Source organism: Candida pseudojiufengensis (assembly GCF_024610245.1).
Source record: "Candida pseudojiufengensis strain CBS 10847 chromosome Unknown scaffold4, whole genome shotgun sequence".
NCBI lineage: Eukaryota > Fungi > Ascomycota > Pichiomycetes > Serinales > Debaryomycetaceae > Lodderomyces > Lodderomyces pseudojiufengensis.
The window spans coordinates 23,573-36,338 of record NW_026261529.1 but is presented as its reverse complement, the minus strand read 5'-3'; the positions used below and the strand labels follow the sequence as shown (position 1 = coordinate 36,338).

Sequence of the window (12,766 nt, the reverse complement as noted above, 5' to 3'; positions counted from 1 at the left end):
ATAAATCTATCAACTACTAGATTGTAACTTATTATAGAAGATACTCGCATACAATCTACAGTACCATTCGCATTCAGAAAGTAGTTGTAAGAAATTACAAGATATTCATAGTAAAAATATGATCAATCATCATTTTTTTTCGTACTGCTTATCAATACTAAATCAATCGCGTCTTTAATTGAAGTTAGAGATCATCATATAAAACACGTCAATATCCACATCCACCACAACCTCATTCTACATGATGGATAAAATATGAATGAGGATGATGGTGAAGTTAAATCATACTTTGTAACAATTAAATTATCAATTGAAGCTCTTGAAGCTATTGAATTATCACAAATTCAAATTAAATCACCAATAAAAAAGCAACAAGCTTCAAGTCATAGATTAGATCAAGTAATGAATTATAAATCAATAATAACAACAGAAAATAGAAATAATAGAATGAATTCAAGAAAAGGTTTATCACCAGAACCTAAGAAATTGGATTTCACAAAGATTAAAAAAGTTAAATTTGTTGATTAATTGACTACACATCTAGACTTGATATCAATGTTATTGTATCTCCCTTTAATAATAATCTACCTAATGATACTTTTTTCCCCCTAGTTATTTCTTCAGCTTCATCAATTACTAAATTCATAAATTCATCAAATCCTTGTATTTTACCTTGTATTCTTGAATCAGTTTGTTCATATAACCATATATTCACTAATGATTGTTGTTGTAAGAATTTAAATATTAGATTTATTGGTGGTAATGTGGATTTTTTGATTGATTTTGATGACATTGGTTATCTCATGTATATATTGTATATATTGTATGGTATAATCTATAGTAATGTAAATAGCTTAACGACTATCACGAGAATAATTTTTTTTCTCTCTTTTCTCTCTTTATTTACTTTTCACTTTCTTAATAAACAACATATTTTCTTCAACTTATCAATGAAACAATGTCTGACTCTGAGGGTCCTCCAGATGATTTTAAAGAGTATATAATAAAATGGGTAGAAGCTGATGCTATTGAAGCTACAAAGAATGGTTCAAAAATGGCAATATTATATAATAAAATATTAATGCAAGTTAAAAGAACTGATGAACCAATTATTGATACAAGAAGTTTAAAACAAATTAAATTTATTGGAGCCAAAACAGCATTAACTTTAAGTAATAGAGTAGTACAATTATGTAAAGGGAATGGATGGGAAGTACCAATTGGATTTTTAGAAGAAGCAGCAGCATATGAAAGAACTTTAAATAAAATTGATCAAACTAAAACAACTGAGGAAGAACTGACGCGACCAAAAAAACGCGCTCGAACGACTGCAAGTTATGTTCCAAAACATAGATCAGGTGGATTTGCAATATTAATAACATTATATTTAAAAGATCAAGCTCAAAAGGGAATGACAAGAGATGAAATTTGTTCAATTGCAACAGCTTATTGTGATAAATCATTTAATACTACAAGTACTTCATATCATTCAGCATGGGATTCAATTAAAACTATTATGAAAAAAGATTTAGTTTATAGTACTGGAAGATCACCAAAAAGATATTATTTAACTGATGAAGGTAAAGAATTAGCTAGTCAATTAAAAACTGCTGTCAATATTCCATCTTCTCCTGCTCAATCAAACCCAGTTGTTAATTCATCTTTTGATAATGGACTTAGATTGGATTCTACTTTTGAAAAATCATCACCTATTACTTATAAAAATTTTGATATTTTAGAATCAACAAGACCACAAGCTCCAGTTAGATTATATAATCCAGCTCATAGTAGTAAATTAGTTACAGAAACATTAACAAATAAATCCAAAACTCATGATGCTAAAAATAGAAGTTATGAAGGAATATCTTATGAAATTTGGTCTAAAGATGAATATGAAGTTATTTTATTCATTGATAATAGAGAAGTTAGAGCTCAACAAGAAAGAGATTTTTTTGAAAGAAAATTAAAAGGTCATAATGTAAAATGTGATGTAAAAGCTTTATCATGTGGTGATACAGTTTGGGTTGCAAGACATTTAAAAACTGGTAAAGAAGCAGTTTTAAATTATTTATGTGAAAGAAAAAGAATTGATGATTTATGTGATTCTATAAAAGATGGAAGATATCAAGAACAAAAAAATAGAATGAAAAAATCAGGTATGAAACATTGTTATTATTTAGTTGAAGAAATTTCAATAGTTAAAGAAAGAGTATATGCAATAAAAGATTCAATTCAAACAGGTATAGCTCAAACAATGACAAATGCTAAAATTTATTTAAAAAGATTTAAAGATATTGATGAAACAACTGATTTTTTAACTTCATTAACTAGAGTTATTACAGAAATTCATAAACAAAAAAATTTAATCATAATTAAACCATCAGATATTTCAAATCAAGAACAATATATTGAAATTTTAAATAAATTTAGAGAAAAATTTGAACAAAAATCAAATTATGAATGTAGTCATTTATTTACAAATTTTCAAGAAATGATGGGAAAAACTTCACAAATGACAGTAAAAGAAATGTTTGTAATGATGTTAATGACAATAAAGGGATGTTCATTAGAAAAAGCAATAGTTATACAAAATAAATTTCAAACACCTAAAAAATTATTAGAATATTATCATCTGCAAAATGCTAGTTGTCCAGCTGATACAAAAAAAAATTTAATGTTTGATGAATTTAAAAATCAAGTTGGTAATAAAAAAATTGGTAAAGTCTTGCTGGAAAAGATTTATGAAGTTTGGGGTGTATAGAGTACATTCGAAATAAAAATTATTAACCTCTTGTTTGAAATTTTTTGAAATTTGTAGTGAGTGTATAGTTGTAACACAAAACTATGTACAGTTATGAAAAAAAAAATTTGATAATTTTTCAAAATCAATTCACAACCAAACAACCACTAAGAATATGGGGAAAGGAATACTAAAGTATGGTGGTAAATCAGGGATACTTCCCAAGACCAAACAAATATTCCATAGACCAATACGTCCAATGAATGAAGTTGAATTACAAAAAGAAAAAAATAAAGAAAGTGGGTATGCAGAAGGTGTACCAACTCCAATAATAAATGGAAAACCATTACCACGTAAACAACCACCAAGAAAATATATAACTGTTGAAGATAGAATAAAACATATTAAATATCCACCAATGTCATTAAAAGAAATGAATGATTTACCAGAAGAAGAAAGAGATGCATATAAAAGAGCATATTATAGAGCAGAATTTTTAAAAGAAGCATATCTAGAAGAAGAAAAAAGATTAGCCAAAATAGATCAATTAAAAACCAAGATACATGAAAAAGAATTAGAAAATCAAAGAAAATTTGAAGAACAAAGAAAAATAGAATCAATAATATCATCATTACCAACAATGCAAAAATTATTAAAAGAAGGATTAATTAAAAAAAGAACACCAGATGAAAACAAATTATTAAAAGAACAAAGAAAATTAAATAGACATTCAAAAGAATTGGCTGAAAAAGAAGAAAAAGCTTCAAAAATTTTAGAATTATATCATTCATCATCAAAATTTATAACAAATGAAGAACAATTAGAAGAAGCTATATATAGAGCTTTTGAAATTAATGTTTCAAAATTTGAAAATAATCAAACAAGTATTGATAATAAATTGTTTTCAAATAGTTCAAGTTTTATTGTGGGGGAAATTAATGAAATGAAAATTAAGGATGCTATATTAGGTGAAATTAATGGGAAACCTGGTTTAGAACAAGTAAAAGATACTTTAAGTGGGAATAGGGAGAGGTTAAGAAGGGAAGCTCAATTGAATATGAGAGGTGAAGTATAGATGTAGTATATGTAGATATTTTTCTGTAAATAAAGTTGAAGACTAAGGCCTTGGTGATTTGTACTGTAGATATTTTTTTTCTTAGTGAGAGACATGTATTGCAAAATCAAAACAGATTTTCAGATTTTCTAAAACAATCATCTTTTCAAAATATCACGAACAAACCTTCACATGTCATCGTCCAACTCATCAATTGAGAATGATAAATATGAATATTATCGAATATTCAATAAAGTCTACAACAAACGACTAAAATTTATCCTAAATATTAATATATTATTATCCATCTTTATGGCATTAATACTAAACTTACCATTTAATCATAAATATAAATTATTTACAATTTTTTTAAAATTACCAATATATTTCATTTCATTAACATTAATAAGACAAGTTCGTAAAAAATTTTCAACTGTTGAATTTTCAACTCACAAGACTTTAGGTTCACAAATTTATCATTCAATATTTTCACAAAATTTCATTCATATTTCTTTATTTTATATCATATCTGCTACACTAGTTTATTCAATATTTATATTTAATTTACCTTTTACTTTTGATTTTTATATTATTTCAAAAGAATATAGAAAAAATCCTTTATTAAATGATGAATGGATTTATTATTGGACATGTCCTTTTACAATTGGTTTATATTATTCAGCAAATCAATTAATTTTTCAAAGAAATAGATTAAATTTTAAAATTGGTCATAATAGAAATAATCCTCAATCTAATTTATTTAAACATATACCTAATTGTATTGGAAATGCTATTGGATTATCTTTGATCTTCGTGTTAGTTAATCCTGTCATTTATTTAATTTTTAAACGTTATTTATATAAAGCATTGTTTATACTTTCAATTTTTGGATTGGATACATCAGTACCACCACATAATGTAAGTTTATTAACTTATTTAAAATTATCATTTTTAGCTTATATTATAATTTTAAATTGGGAATTTGAAAATCATGTATTTGAAGTTTATTCAACAATTGGTTGTTTAGATGGTCAAAAACCAATTTCATCATATAGTAAAGATCCATTAAACTGTTTACTTAATGGATTAAAAGATGTTTCTCCAAAACATCAATTGAGTAGATTAACAGCATTTCAAGAATTAGCTTATATTTCAAATACATCGCAAAAAGAAGGTTTAAAATTAAGATTAGCTATATTTACTGTACGTTCAAAAAAGGAAAAAATTTGGCCAGCTTTATTTAATGAATGTTCATTAGTTATAAGAGAAATTGGTGATAGAATTAATTATAGAAGTTCATCTGATATGAGAATTTTAAAAGATGTACAAGATTCATTGGTTAGAGATATTGATACTGGATTTAAACCTAAACAATCAACTAATCTTTTTGGAAATTCATTCACTTCAACATCAGACAAAACCGAGTCTAAACCAAAACCGACTGTAGCAAACGAACCTACTCCATCAAATAATAAATTGGTCAATTATTGGAATTATGAAATTGTTGCACCTATTAAAAAATTAATTGCTCATTATAATCCTAAATTTTCACCAAATCTCAAAATCAATATTAAAAAAATTCAAAATCTAATCTTTCAAACAAAGAGACAATTTCTAGATACAAAATTTGGAATATTATTTAGAATAACTTTAAAAAGAGATTGTGAATCAAGAATAAGAAATCCAACAAATTATGGAAATGCAATAATATCAATTTCAAATCTCCTAAGACAATCTCAATTAGAAGATTCATTAAATATAATAACATCAGAAGATTTAAGTACATCATTAAATTTATTTGAAAAATCTATTAGAATTTCAACAAATTATATTGATTATATTCCAGCATCAGTTTTTATTAATACATCAAATCCTCAATATTGTTTAATTTCAAAATTAAGAAACTTGGCGATGTTTGAATTTAATGAAATTGTTCTAAGTTTTGATTCTCAATTAAATGATTTAATTTTAAATCAAAAAACTTATAAATTAGCTAAATGGTGTATTAATAAAGCTATTGCTGATAGACAAACTAAAGAGAAATCAAATTATAGATTTTAAAAATACTTTTGTTATGTATTTCAGTGTATAAAATGTGCCCTGTATATTTATATTAATTTAGTCCCTTCTATTATTATTATTACTTAGATTAATATTACTATTATTATTTGTACTTGATTGACTACTTGGTAAAGTATCTAATAAAACAGGTTTCAAAACTTCTTCATCAAATCTTGTAAACCATTTTGCATGTTCTTCTGCACTTAATATTGCTCCCAACATTCCTTTATCTCCATTTAGTATATTATTATTATTTTGGTTATTATTATTATTTTTTATATTTTGTTGAGTTTCTGATATTAAATCATCAACATCTGATCCAATATAATCTGCTTCATCATCTCCTAAAATAATATTTGGATTTGATTCAGAATCTAATAAATTATTTGCTGAAGAATTTCTACTACTTGCTATATTATCTTCAAATGGATTTATTGAAGAATTTTTCATAAATCTTCTATTACCTAAAATATTTTGTGGTGACATTGTAGCAGAATGAATTGGTAATCTTGGAGCTTCAATATCAAATTCATCATCAGAATCTGCAGAATCATCAATACATCCTATTTTAATACCTAAAATTTCTAACATTGATGCAGTTGTACCACCAAATAATATAACTGTTAAAACAACAACAACTAAAACAGTTGCTAATAAAGTCCATTTAGCTTCACCTTTAAAACCCATAGCTAATGCAACACCAACTGCACCTCTTAATCCAGCCCAAAAAATCATCATTTGATAAGAATGACTTATTTCATCAGGTAAACTTGATGAAGAAATTCCACCACCACTACCACTATTAGAATTTAAACCAGAATATTTTTCAATTCTTGCTTTATAAAGCCAATTTAAAAATCTTGATAATGGGAAAACTGATGACCATCTTGCAATACATATTGATATAAATGCAACAATAATTAATAAAGGTTTAAAAACTAATTCAACTTCTGTAAATAATGATAAACCTAAATAAATAAAAATAAAATTTTCAGATAATTGAGCCAATAATTGTAAAATATATTTTGTTGCAATTTGAGTTCTTCTTGACATATTATAATAAGCATAATGTTTTAATGTTATACCACAAAATAATAATGAAACTATACCTGACATATGAGCACCATTTGAAAAAAAATAAGATTGATAAGCAAATAATAAAACAAGACAAGTTTCAATTTGTGGATATCTTCTAATATGAGAATGTTTTAAAATTAATGCAACCATTACTCCAATTAACATTCCAATTATAGTTGAAATTGTAAAAGTCATTAAAAATAATCCAATACCTTCAAAAAATGAAGAAAATTTAACTGGTTGACCATGAAATTTTTGACAAGTTTCAAACATAACAATAGATATAGCATCATTAAGCAAAGATTCTCCAAATATAATAGTATATAATTTTGGATCAACTTTATAAGCATTAAAAATTGATAAAATTGTAACTGGATCTGTAGCTGATAATGTTGCCCCCACGGCTAAAGCATCAACAAATTCTAATTTAACATTATCTAATCCTATAGCTGTCCATATATATATTATTATACCAACAACTAAAGCAGATATAAAAGTTCCTGGAATTGCAAATGTTAAAATACTACCAATATTTCTAAAAAAATTAGCTTGATGTAATTCATAACCAGAATTTAATATAATTGGTGGTAATAAAATATTAAAAAAATATTCACTATTAAATTTAACAGCATCTTGTATATAATGTCCAGGACTTAATCTTATAATTAATCCAACAATCATACCACAAAATATTGATAAAACAGTTTCATGAATAGCTTTTATTCTTCTTTGTTGTAAAAAATATGATGACCATAATGCTGACATTAATAAAAATAATAATATAAATAAAGCCCAAGAACTAAAAATTTCATTTTCTACAGGATTTGATTCTTCTAAATTATCATCATCTGGTTGTGATAAATCTGGTGAATCTTCTAAATCATCTGATATTGCTCTTTTTATAAATTGTTTTAATGTGAAATAAGCAATATTAGACATGATATTTTATTAGATTCGTATTTTGTTATATTTGCATTGATTTAAGTTATTGAGTTTAAATGAAAAATGTAAAATGGAAATCTATGAGTGATGTAATGTATAGGAACTAAGATTTGAGTTCGTGTCAAATGCAAAAAAGATTAAAGATTTATTGAACGATTGAGTATAATACTTTTGAGTGTGAGTATTATTTGATAGTGCGGTGATTGAATTGAGGACTATGAGTATGAGTAAAGTATGTTGAATTGATTAAAGTGATTGATCTTTATTAATGTAATTATAATATTATTCTGAAATTCTCGATTATCACCGTATTGATCTTCAAAATTGATAATGCGGAAAAATTAAATTTTAGTGTAAGAACGGTAATAAATTTACGAGTTAGCCTTAGAGGGACTGATACAAGGATCAGTATCACAATTAATCGAAAATAAACTATAAGTAACTGTCCTGCTTTCTATTAACAGTTTAAAGCCTATCTTACGGCCTGTTCATAAAAGCTAAGACTTCAAAAGTTCAAACAGTCTCAAAATATTATTTAGATTTGGTAACAAAATTACAGATTCTTGTTAAAATGTACTCGGTGTCAATAATACATCAAAAATGCTATAAGTATAGGATCTATAGAATTCAGTGATTACAATAAGAAAAAATGAATTCAGAAAGACTTGTCGCTGTATTTATTGGAAAACATTGATTAGAAGTAAATGTAAAATCGAAATATTACTCGAACATAACAAAACATCCGTACCGCAATATTTAGTGCACTAGTATTACCTCACTGTAACACAACATTCAATAAAGAAGGTATAGCTGGAATAAAAGCTAACTTTTTGATATTTTTAGTGACTGGTGAAGTAAAATAACCTTTATCATTCGTACAGAGTTATGAATAGTGGGTTAGTTTGATAACAAGTAAGTTCTTCTCACCATGATAAGAAATGTAGTCCATATTGAAAATGACCTAGCAACAGTCAATTACATTCATTTTATTTGAGAGTTCCTCGCTACATCAGTACCAGATGTAAACCATTGAATGATCAATCTCCAATTTACTCACGAAATTCTTTTCATTTCCTTGGAATTTATTATAGTTTCAGATTCTTCAAAATAATTGCTGATATGAAAGTAGACAAAATCATAGGTAAAATTATAATACCAAATATAATATTTTGCCAATTAATATAATTCATTAATACATCAGCTTTCTTATTATCATTAGCAACAATATAACATAATATGGCCCAAATACCTCATTTAAATACAGATATTAAATTTTTTGAGAAAGTGATAGATCGAATATTTTTATATTTATAACTTATTGCTGATAAAAGTGCATCCATTGCTTTTGATAAACATAACACTTAAACAACCGATAGTATTACAAACACTGTATTATTCTTCAATTTCATGTCAACTGACGTATCCAACTACCATTTAGTATCTATTAAACTCAAACCAATTGATGTTTATTGAAAGTAAAGTAAGTAGATACATAGATCTGTACCACAATACTTTAAATAGAAATCTGATACAAAACATAACCAGCCAAATTAATTAAGTAGTAGTGTAAAAAAGACATTATTAAGTATTACACAGTAATTACATAATAAACAAATAATAAAGCGTGTAAGTTATTACGTAATACACTAACCAAAATTAGATAAAAAGAAATTCAAAAAAAAAAGAAGTTTACGAGTAAAAATAATATCAATCAAATTTCAAAATAATAATAATAGAACTAATTTATAAAATTATAATAATATTCATTCCTAAGGAACACTTGGAAAGAGAAGTATTTATATTTCACAACAACTGCTACATTTTAAGTAGCTCATATAAAGAGACAGTGCATACAATCAATCATACTTACGCTCGTTCTTACATTCACATAAATTTCAATTCCAATTTCGATTTATAAGTTACAAATATCACGTAGTATCAAAATTTTAAAACATTGAACAAATTGCATTGTATAAATCTTTGAAAGATGGATGATCAACTACAACAATCAAACAGTATGTTGAATGAGAATAAGAATCATCAAATCTCACTTGATCATCTCGAACAACAGAAAGGACAAGAGATAGAACAAAGTAATCAGATTAGTGCTGGTTCGACTGATATACAACAACAATCATACACAATACAACCTAAATCACAACCTATATCAATACAATCTACACCTTCCTCATCACCTAAACAACCTATTTATAAAAAGAAACATTCAAATTATAATAGAATGTATAATATTTATTCATCATCACAAATTAATCCAAATTATTCATCAACAAATTTATCAAAAATTACACATAATAATAATAATAGTAACAATGGTCCTTATACACATTATAATGATTCAAATGTTTCAATAAATTCAATTCCAATTGCATTACCATCACCTCCATTATCATCTGTTAATTCATTTGTATCAATGAAAAATATTTATAATTTACCATTATCTCCACCATATTCTGAATCAAATTCTCCTGAACCTTCAAAATTAGATTATAATAATTTAAAAGAATTAAATGAAAAATTATTACAAGAAACTTTTATTAATGAGAGTAGTAGTAAGACCAATTATTTAAATAAAATAAGAGATATTATACCACCTATAAATTTTAAAATATGTTCATTATGTTTTATTTGGTATTTTTTTTCAATAATATCATCAAATTCAATAAAATTAATTTTAAATAATTATAAATATCCAATAACTGTTACTCAATTTCAATTTTCATTTAATATTTTATTAAGTTTAATTTTGTTAGTTTTATCAAATAATTTTAAATTTATTAATAAAATTATTCCACAGAGTACATTACCTACAAATAAATCAATCAAGAGCTTTATAAAACCTACAAAATTAATACTTATAACCACTATACCTATGGGATGTTTTCAATTTATTGGTCATTTAACTAGTCATAAAGCAACTTCAATGATTCCTGTTTCTTTAGTTCATACAATAAAAGCATTAAGTCCAATTGTAACAGTATTTATATATCGAATTTTATTTAAAAAACAATATAAATTAAGAACTTATTTAACTTTAATACCTTTAATTATAGGTATAATGATGACATGTTATAAACCAAAAAAATCAAAAGTCATACCTGGTCAAATTATAAATCCTGAACAAAATAAAAATAATAATTATATAATTGGTTTAACTTTTGCATTTTGTTCAATGTTAATATTTGTAAGTCAAAATATTTTTGCCAAAAATAGATTAACATCAGCTAATACAACCACCTCCACAGCAAATTCATTAGAAATTCCTATGTCAAAAGCAGGTACAAAAAAATTAGATAATTTAACAATATTATATTATTGTTCAATAGTTGGATTTATTTTCACTTTCCCAATATATTTAACTTCTGAAATTTTTAATCTAAATTTTTCATTAATTCAGCTAAATTTCAAAATTTTATGCTTAATTTCAATCAATGGATTAAGTCATTTTTTTCAATCTATATTAGCTTTTCAAATATTAGGATTATTATCTCCAATAGATTATACAATTGCAAATATTTTAAAAAGGATATTTATAATATTTATAAGTTTTATTTGGGAATTAAAAAATTTTACAAATATGCAATCTTTAGGGTTATTTTTTACTTTATTTGGATTATATTGTTATGATCGTTGGGGTACTCAACGAAAAGATATGAAGAATATAGTTCATTAATAAATGCATAAAAGTTTTACGGTAATGAAAAAAGTGTTTTAAAGTCTTTTTCTAATATTATACTCTATAATGTACTTTAAAGTATTTAATGCCCTGTACCATAATTATTATAATTGGATGGTCTTTACTCGAAGAAATGCGTCTTTAGTCTTTTTCTATTATTGAACTCTATAAAGTATTTCAAATAATTTTAATTTTAATGTCCTGTACCTTCAGTATTTAACATTTTTTTAAAAATATCACCAAATGCAACCATAAATACTGTTTGCCATACACCTAAACCAATTCTTGGTGTTACACCTCTATATAAACCTTTTATACCATTATTTTCATAAATATATTTAAAAGCTCCAAAAACACTTAAATTTTTTGGTCTATTTGGATCTTTTGTTTTACTTTGCATTTCAACTCTTATAACTTCTATAGGTTGATTCCATGCACTTAATCCTCCACCAATAACAGAAGCAAAAATTTTATCTGTATTTGATAATTTTTGATTTTCCAGTTTTCCAGTAAATTTTCTTATAGCATCTTCTGCTAATCTTGAAAATCCAAATCTTGAACCCCAATTTGTCATTTGACGTATTGCAACAGCATTAACTCCCTTATTTATACCTCTTAAACCTTCTTTTTTCCAAATTTCTTTAAATACTTGAAAACTCGTTTGTTGTGGTACTCCTGTAGTTGCAACTTGTTTTGCTCTTGTTATTTCAACAGTTTTCATACATGTACAAAATCCCATAGTTAAATAAGCTTGAGCTAAACCTCCTAATACTCCACCACCCATTCCACTTACAAATCCACTAGCTCCTAAACTTTTTAATCTATATTCACCTTCTGCACTAACAAATAATAATACTGCACCTTTTGTACTTGCTTCAATCCATGCCCATGGTATTAAACCTTGATAAAATCCTAATATTCCACCACGACTCCATACTAATTTTGCAGCTTGTAACATTGATAAATTTCTATTTGCTGCCATTGTTGTTTTTATAACTTCTAATGGTTGACCTAATGTTGTTACTTCTGACATATTTAAACCAGCTCCTAATAAAATATTGGAGAAACTTATTGGTTTTTTCTCAATTTTGCTTGTTGTTGTAGCCATTTTGTTGAAGGGATTAGATAGAACTGAATAGATAAGTTGACCTAAAGAGTGGTCCTTGTTTAATTAGTTAGTTGAAGTTATACTTTTGAA

At 25.4% G+C, this 12,766-nt stretch overlaps 8 protein-coding genes across 8 annotated transcripts; 5 read left to right on the top strand and 3 right to left on the bottom strand. All coding sequences in view use genetic code 12, as the record gives it.

Annotated features, from left to right (window-relative positions):
• Window positions 1-255: 255 nt before the first annotated feature.
• KGF55_002728 (uncharacterized protein) lies at window positions 256-528 on the top strand (the record flags this gene model as incomplete). The annotated part of the gene is made up of 1 exon (XM_051757444.1): window positions 256-528. The coding sequence occupies one exon, from the start codon at window positions 256-258 to the stop codon at window positions 526-528; it is 273 nt and encodes a 90-aa protein (XP_051614169.1).
• Window positions 529-532: 4 nt separating this feature from the next.
• Window positions 533-793, bottom strand: KGF55_002727 (mRNA splicing protein; the record flags this gene model as incomplete). Its single annotated transcript, XM_051757443.1, has 1 exon — window positions 533-793. The coding sequence occupies one exon, from the start codon at window positions 791-793 to the stop codon at window positions 533-535; it is 261 nt and encodes an 86-aa protein (XP_051614168.1).
• Window positions 794-958: 165 nt separating this feature from the next.
• On the top strand, window positions 959-2,761 carry KGF55_002726 (uncharacterized protein; the record flags this gene model as incomplete). The annotated part of the gene is made up of 1 exon (XM_051757441.1): window positions 959-2,761. The coding sequence occupies one exon, from the start codon at window positions 959-961 to the stop codon at window positions 2,759-2,761; it is 1,803 nt and encodes a 600-aa protein (XP_051614167.1).
• A 154-nt stretch (window positions 2,762-2,915) lies between these two features.
• Window positions 2,916-3,815, top strand: KGF55_002725 (mitochondrial 37S ribosomal protein PET123; the record flags this gene model as incomplete). The annotated part of the gene is made up of 1 exon (XM_051757440.1): window positions 2,916-3,815. The coding sequence occupies one exon, from the start codon at window positions 2,916-2,918 to the stop codon at window positions 3,813-3,815; it is 900 nt and encodes a 299-aa protein (XP_051614166.1).
• Window positions 3,816-3,986: 171 nt separating this feature from the next.
• On the top strand, window positions 3,987-5,855 carry KGF55_002724 (uncharacterized protein; the record flags this gene model as incomplete). Its single annotated transcript, XM_051757439.1, has 1 exon — window positions 3,987-5,855. One exon carries the CDS (start codon window positions 3,987-3,989, stop codon window positions 5,853-5,855), a length of 1,869 nt encoding a protein of 622 aa, XP_051614165.1.
• A 57-nt stretch (window positions 5,856-5,912) lies between these two features.
• On the bottom strand, window positions 5,913-7,871 carry NHX1 (bifunctional K:H/Na:H antiporter; the record flags this gene model as incomplete). Its single annotated transcript, XM_051757438.1, has 1 exon — window positions 5,913-7,871. The coding sequence occupies one exon, from the start codon at window positions 7,869-7,871 to the stop codon at window positions 5,913-5,915; it is 1,959 nt and encodes a 652-aa protein (XP_051614164.1).
• Window positions 7,872-9,861: 1,990 nt separating this feature from the next.
• On the top strand, window positions 9,862-11,565 carry SLY41 (Sly41p; the record flags this gene model as incomplete). The annotated part of the gene is made up of 1 exon (XM_051757437.1): window positions 9,862-11,565. One exon carries the CDS (start codon window positions 9,862-9,864, stop codon window positions 11,563-11,565), a length of 1,704 nt encoding a protein of 567 aa, XP_051614163.1.
• Window positions 11,566-11,761: 196 nt separating this feature from the next.
• Window positions 11,762-12,676, bottom strand: YHM2 (Yhm2p; the record flags this gene model as incomplete). The annotated part of the gene is made up of 1 exon (XM_051757436.1): window positions 11,762-12,676. The coding sequence occupies one exon, from the start codon at window positions 12,674-12,676 to the stop codon at window positions 11,762-11,764; it is 915 nt and encodes a 304-aa protein (XP_051614162.1).
• Between the last annotated feature and the right edge of the window lie 90 nt (window positions 12,677-12,766).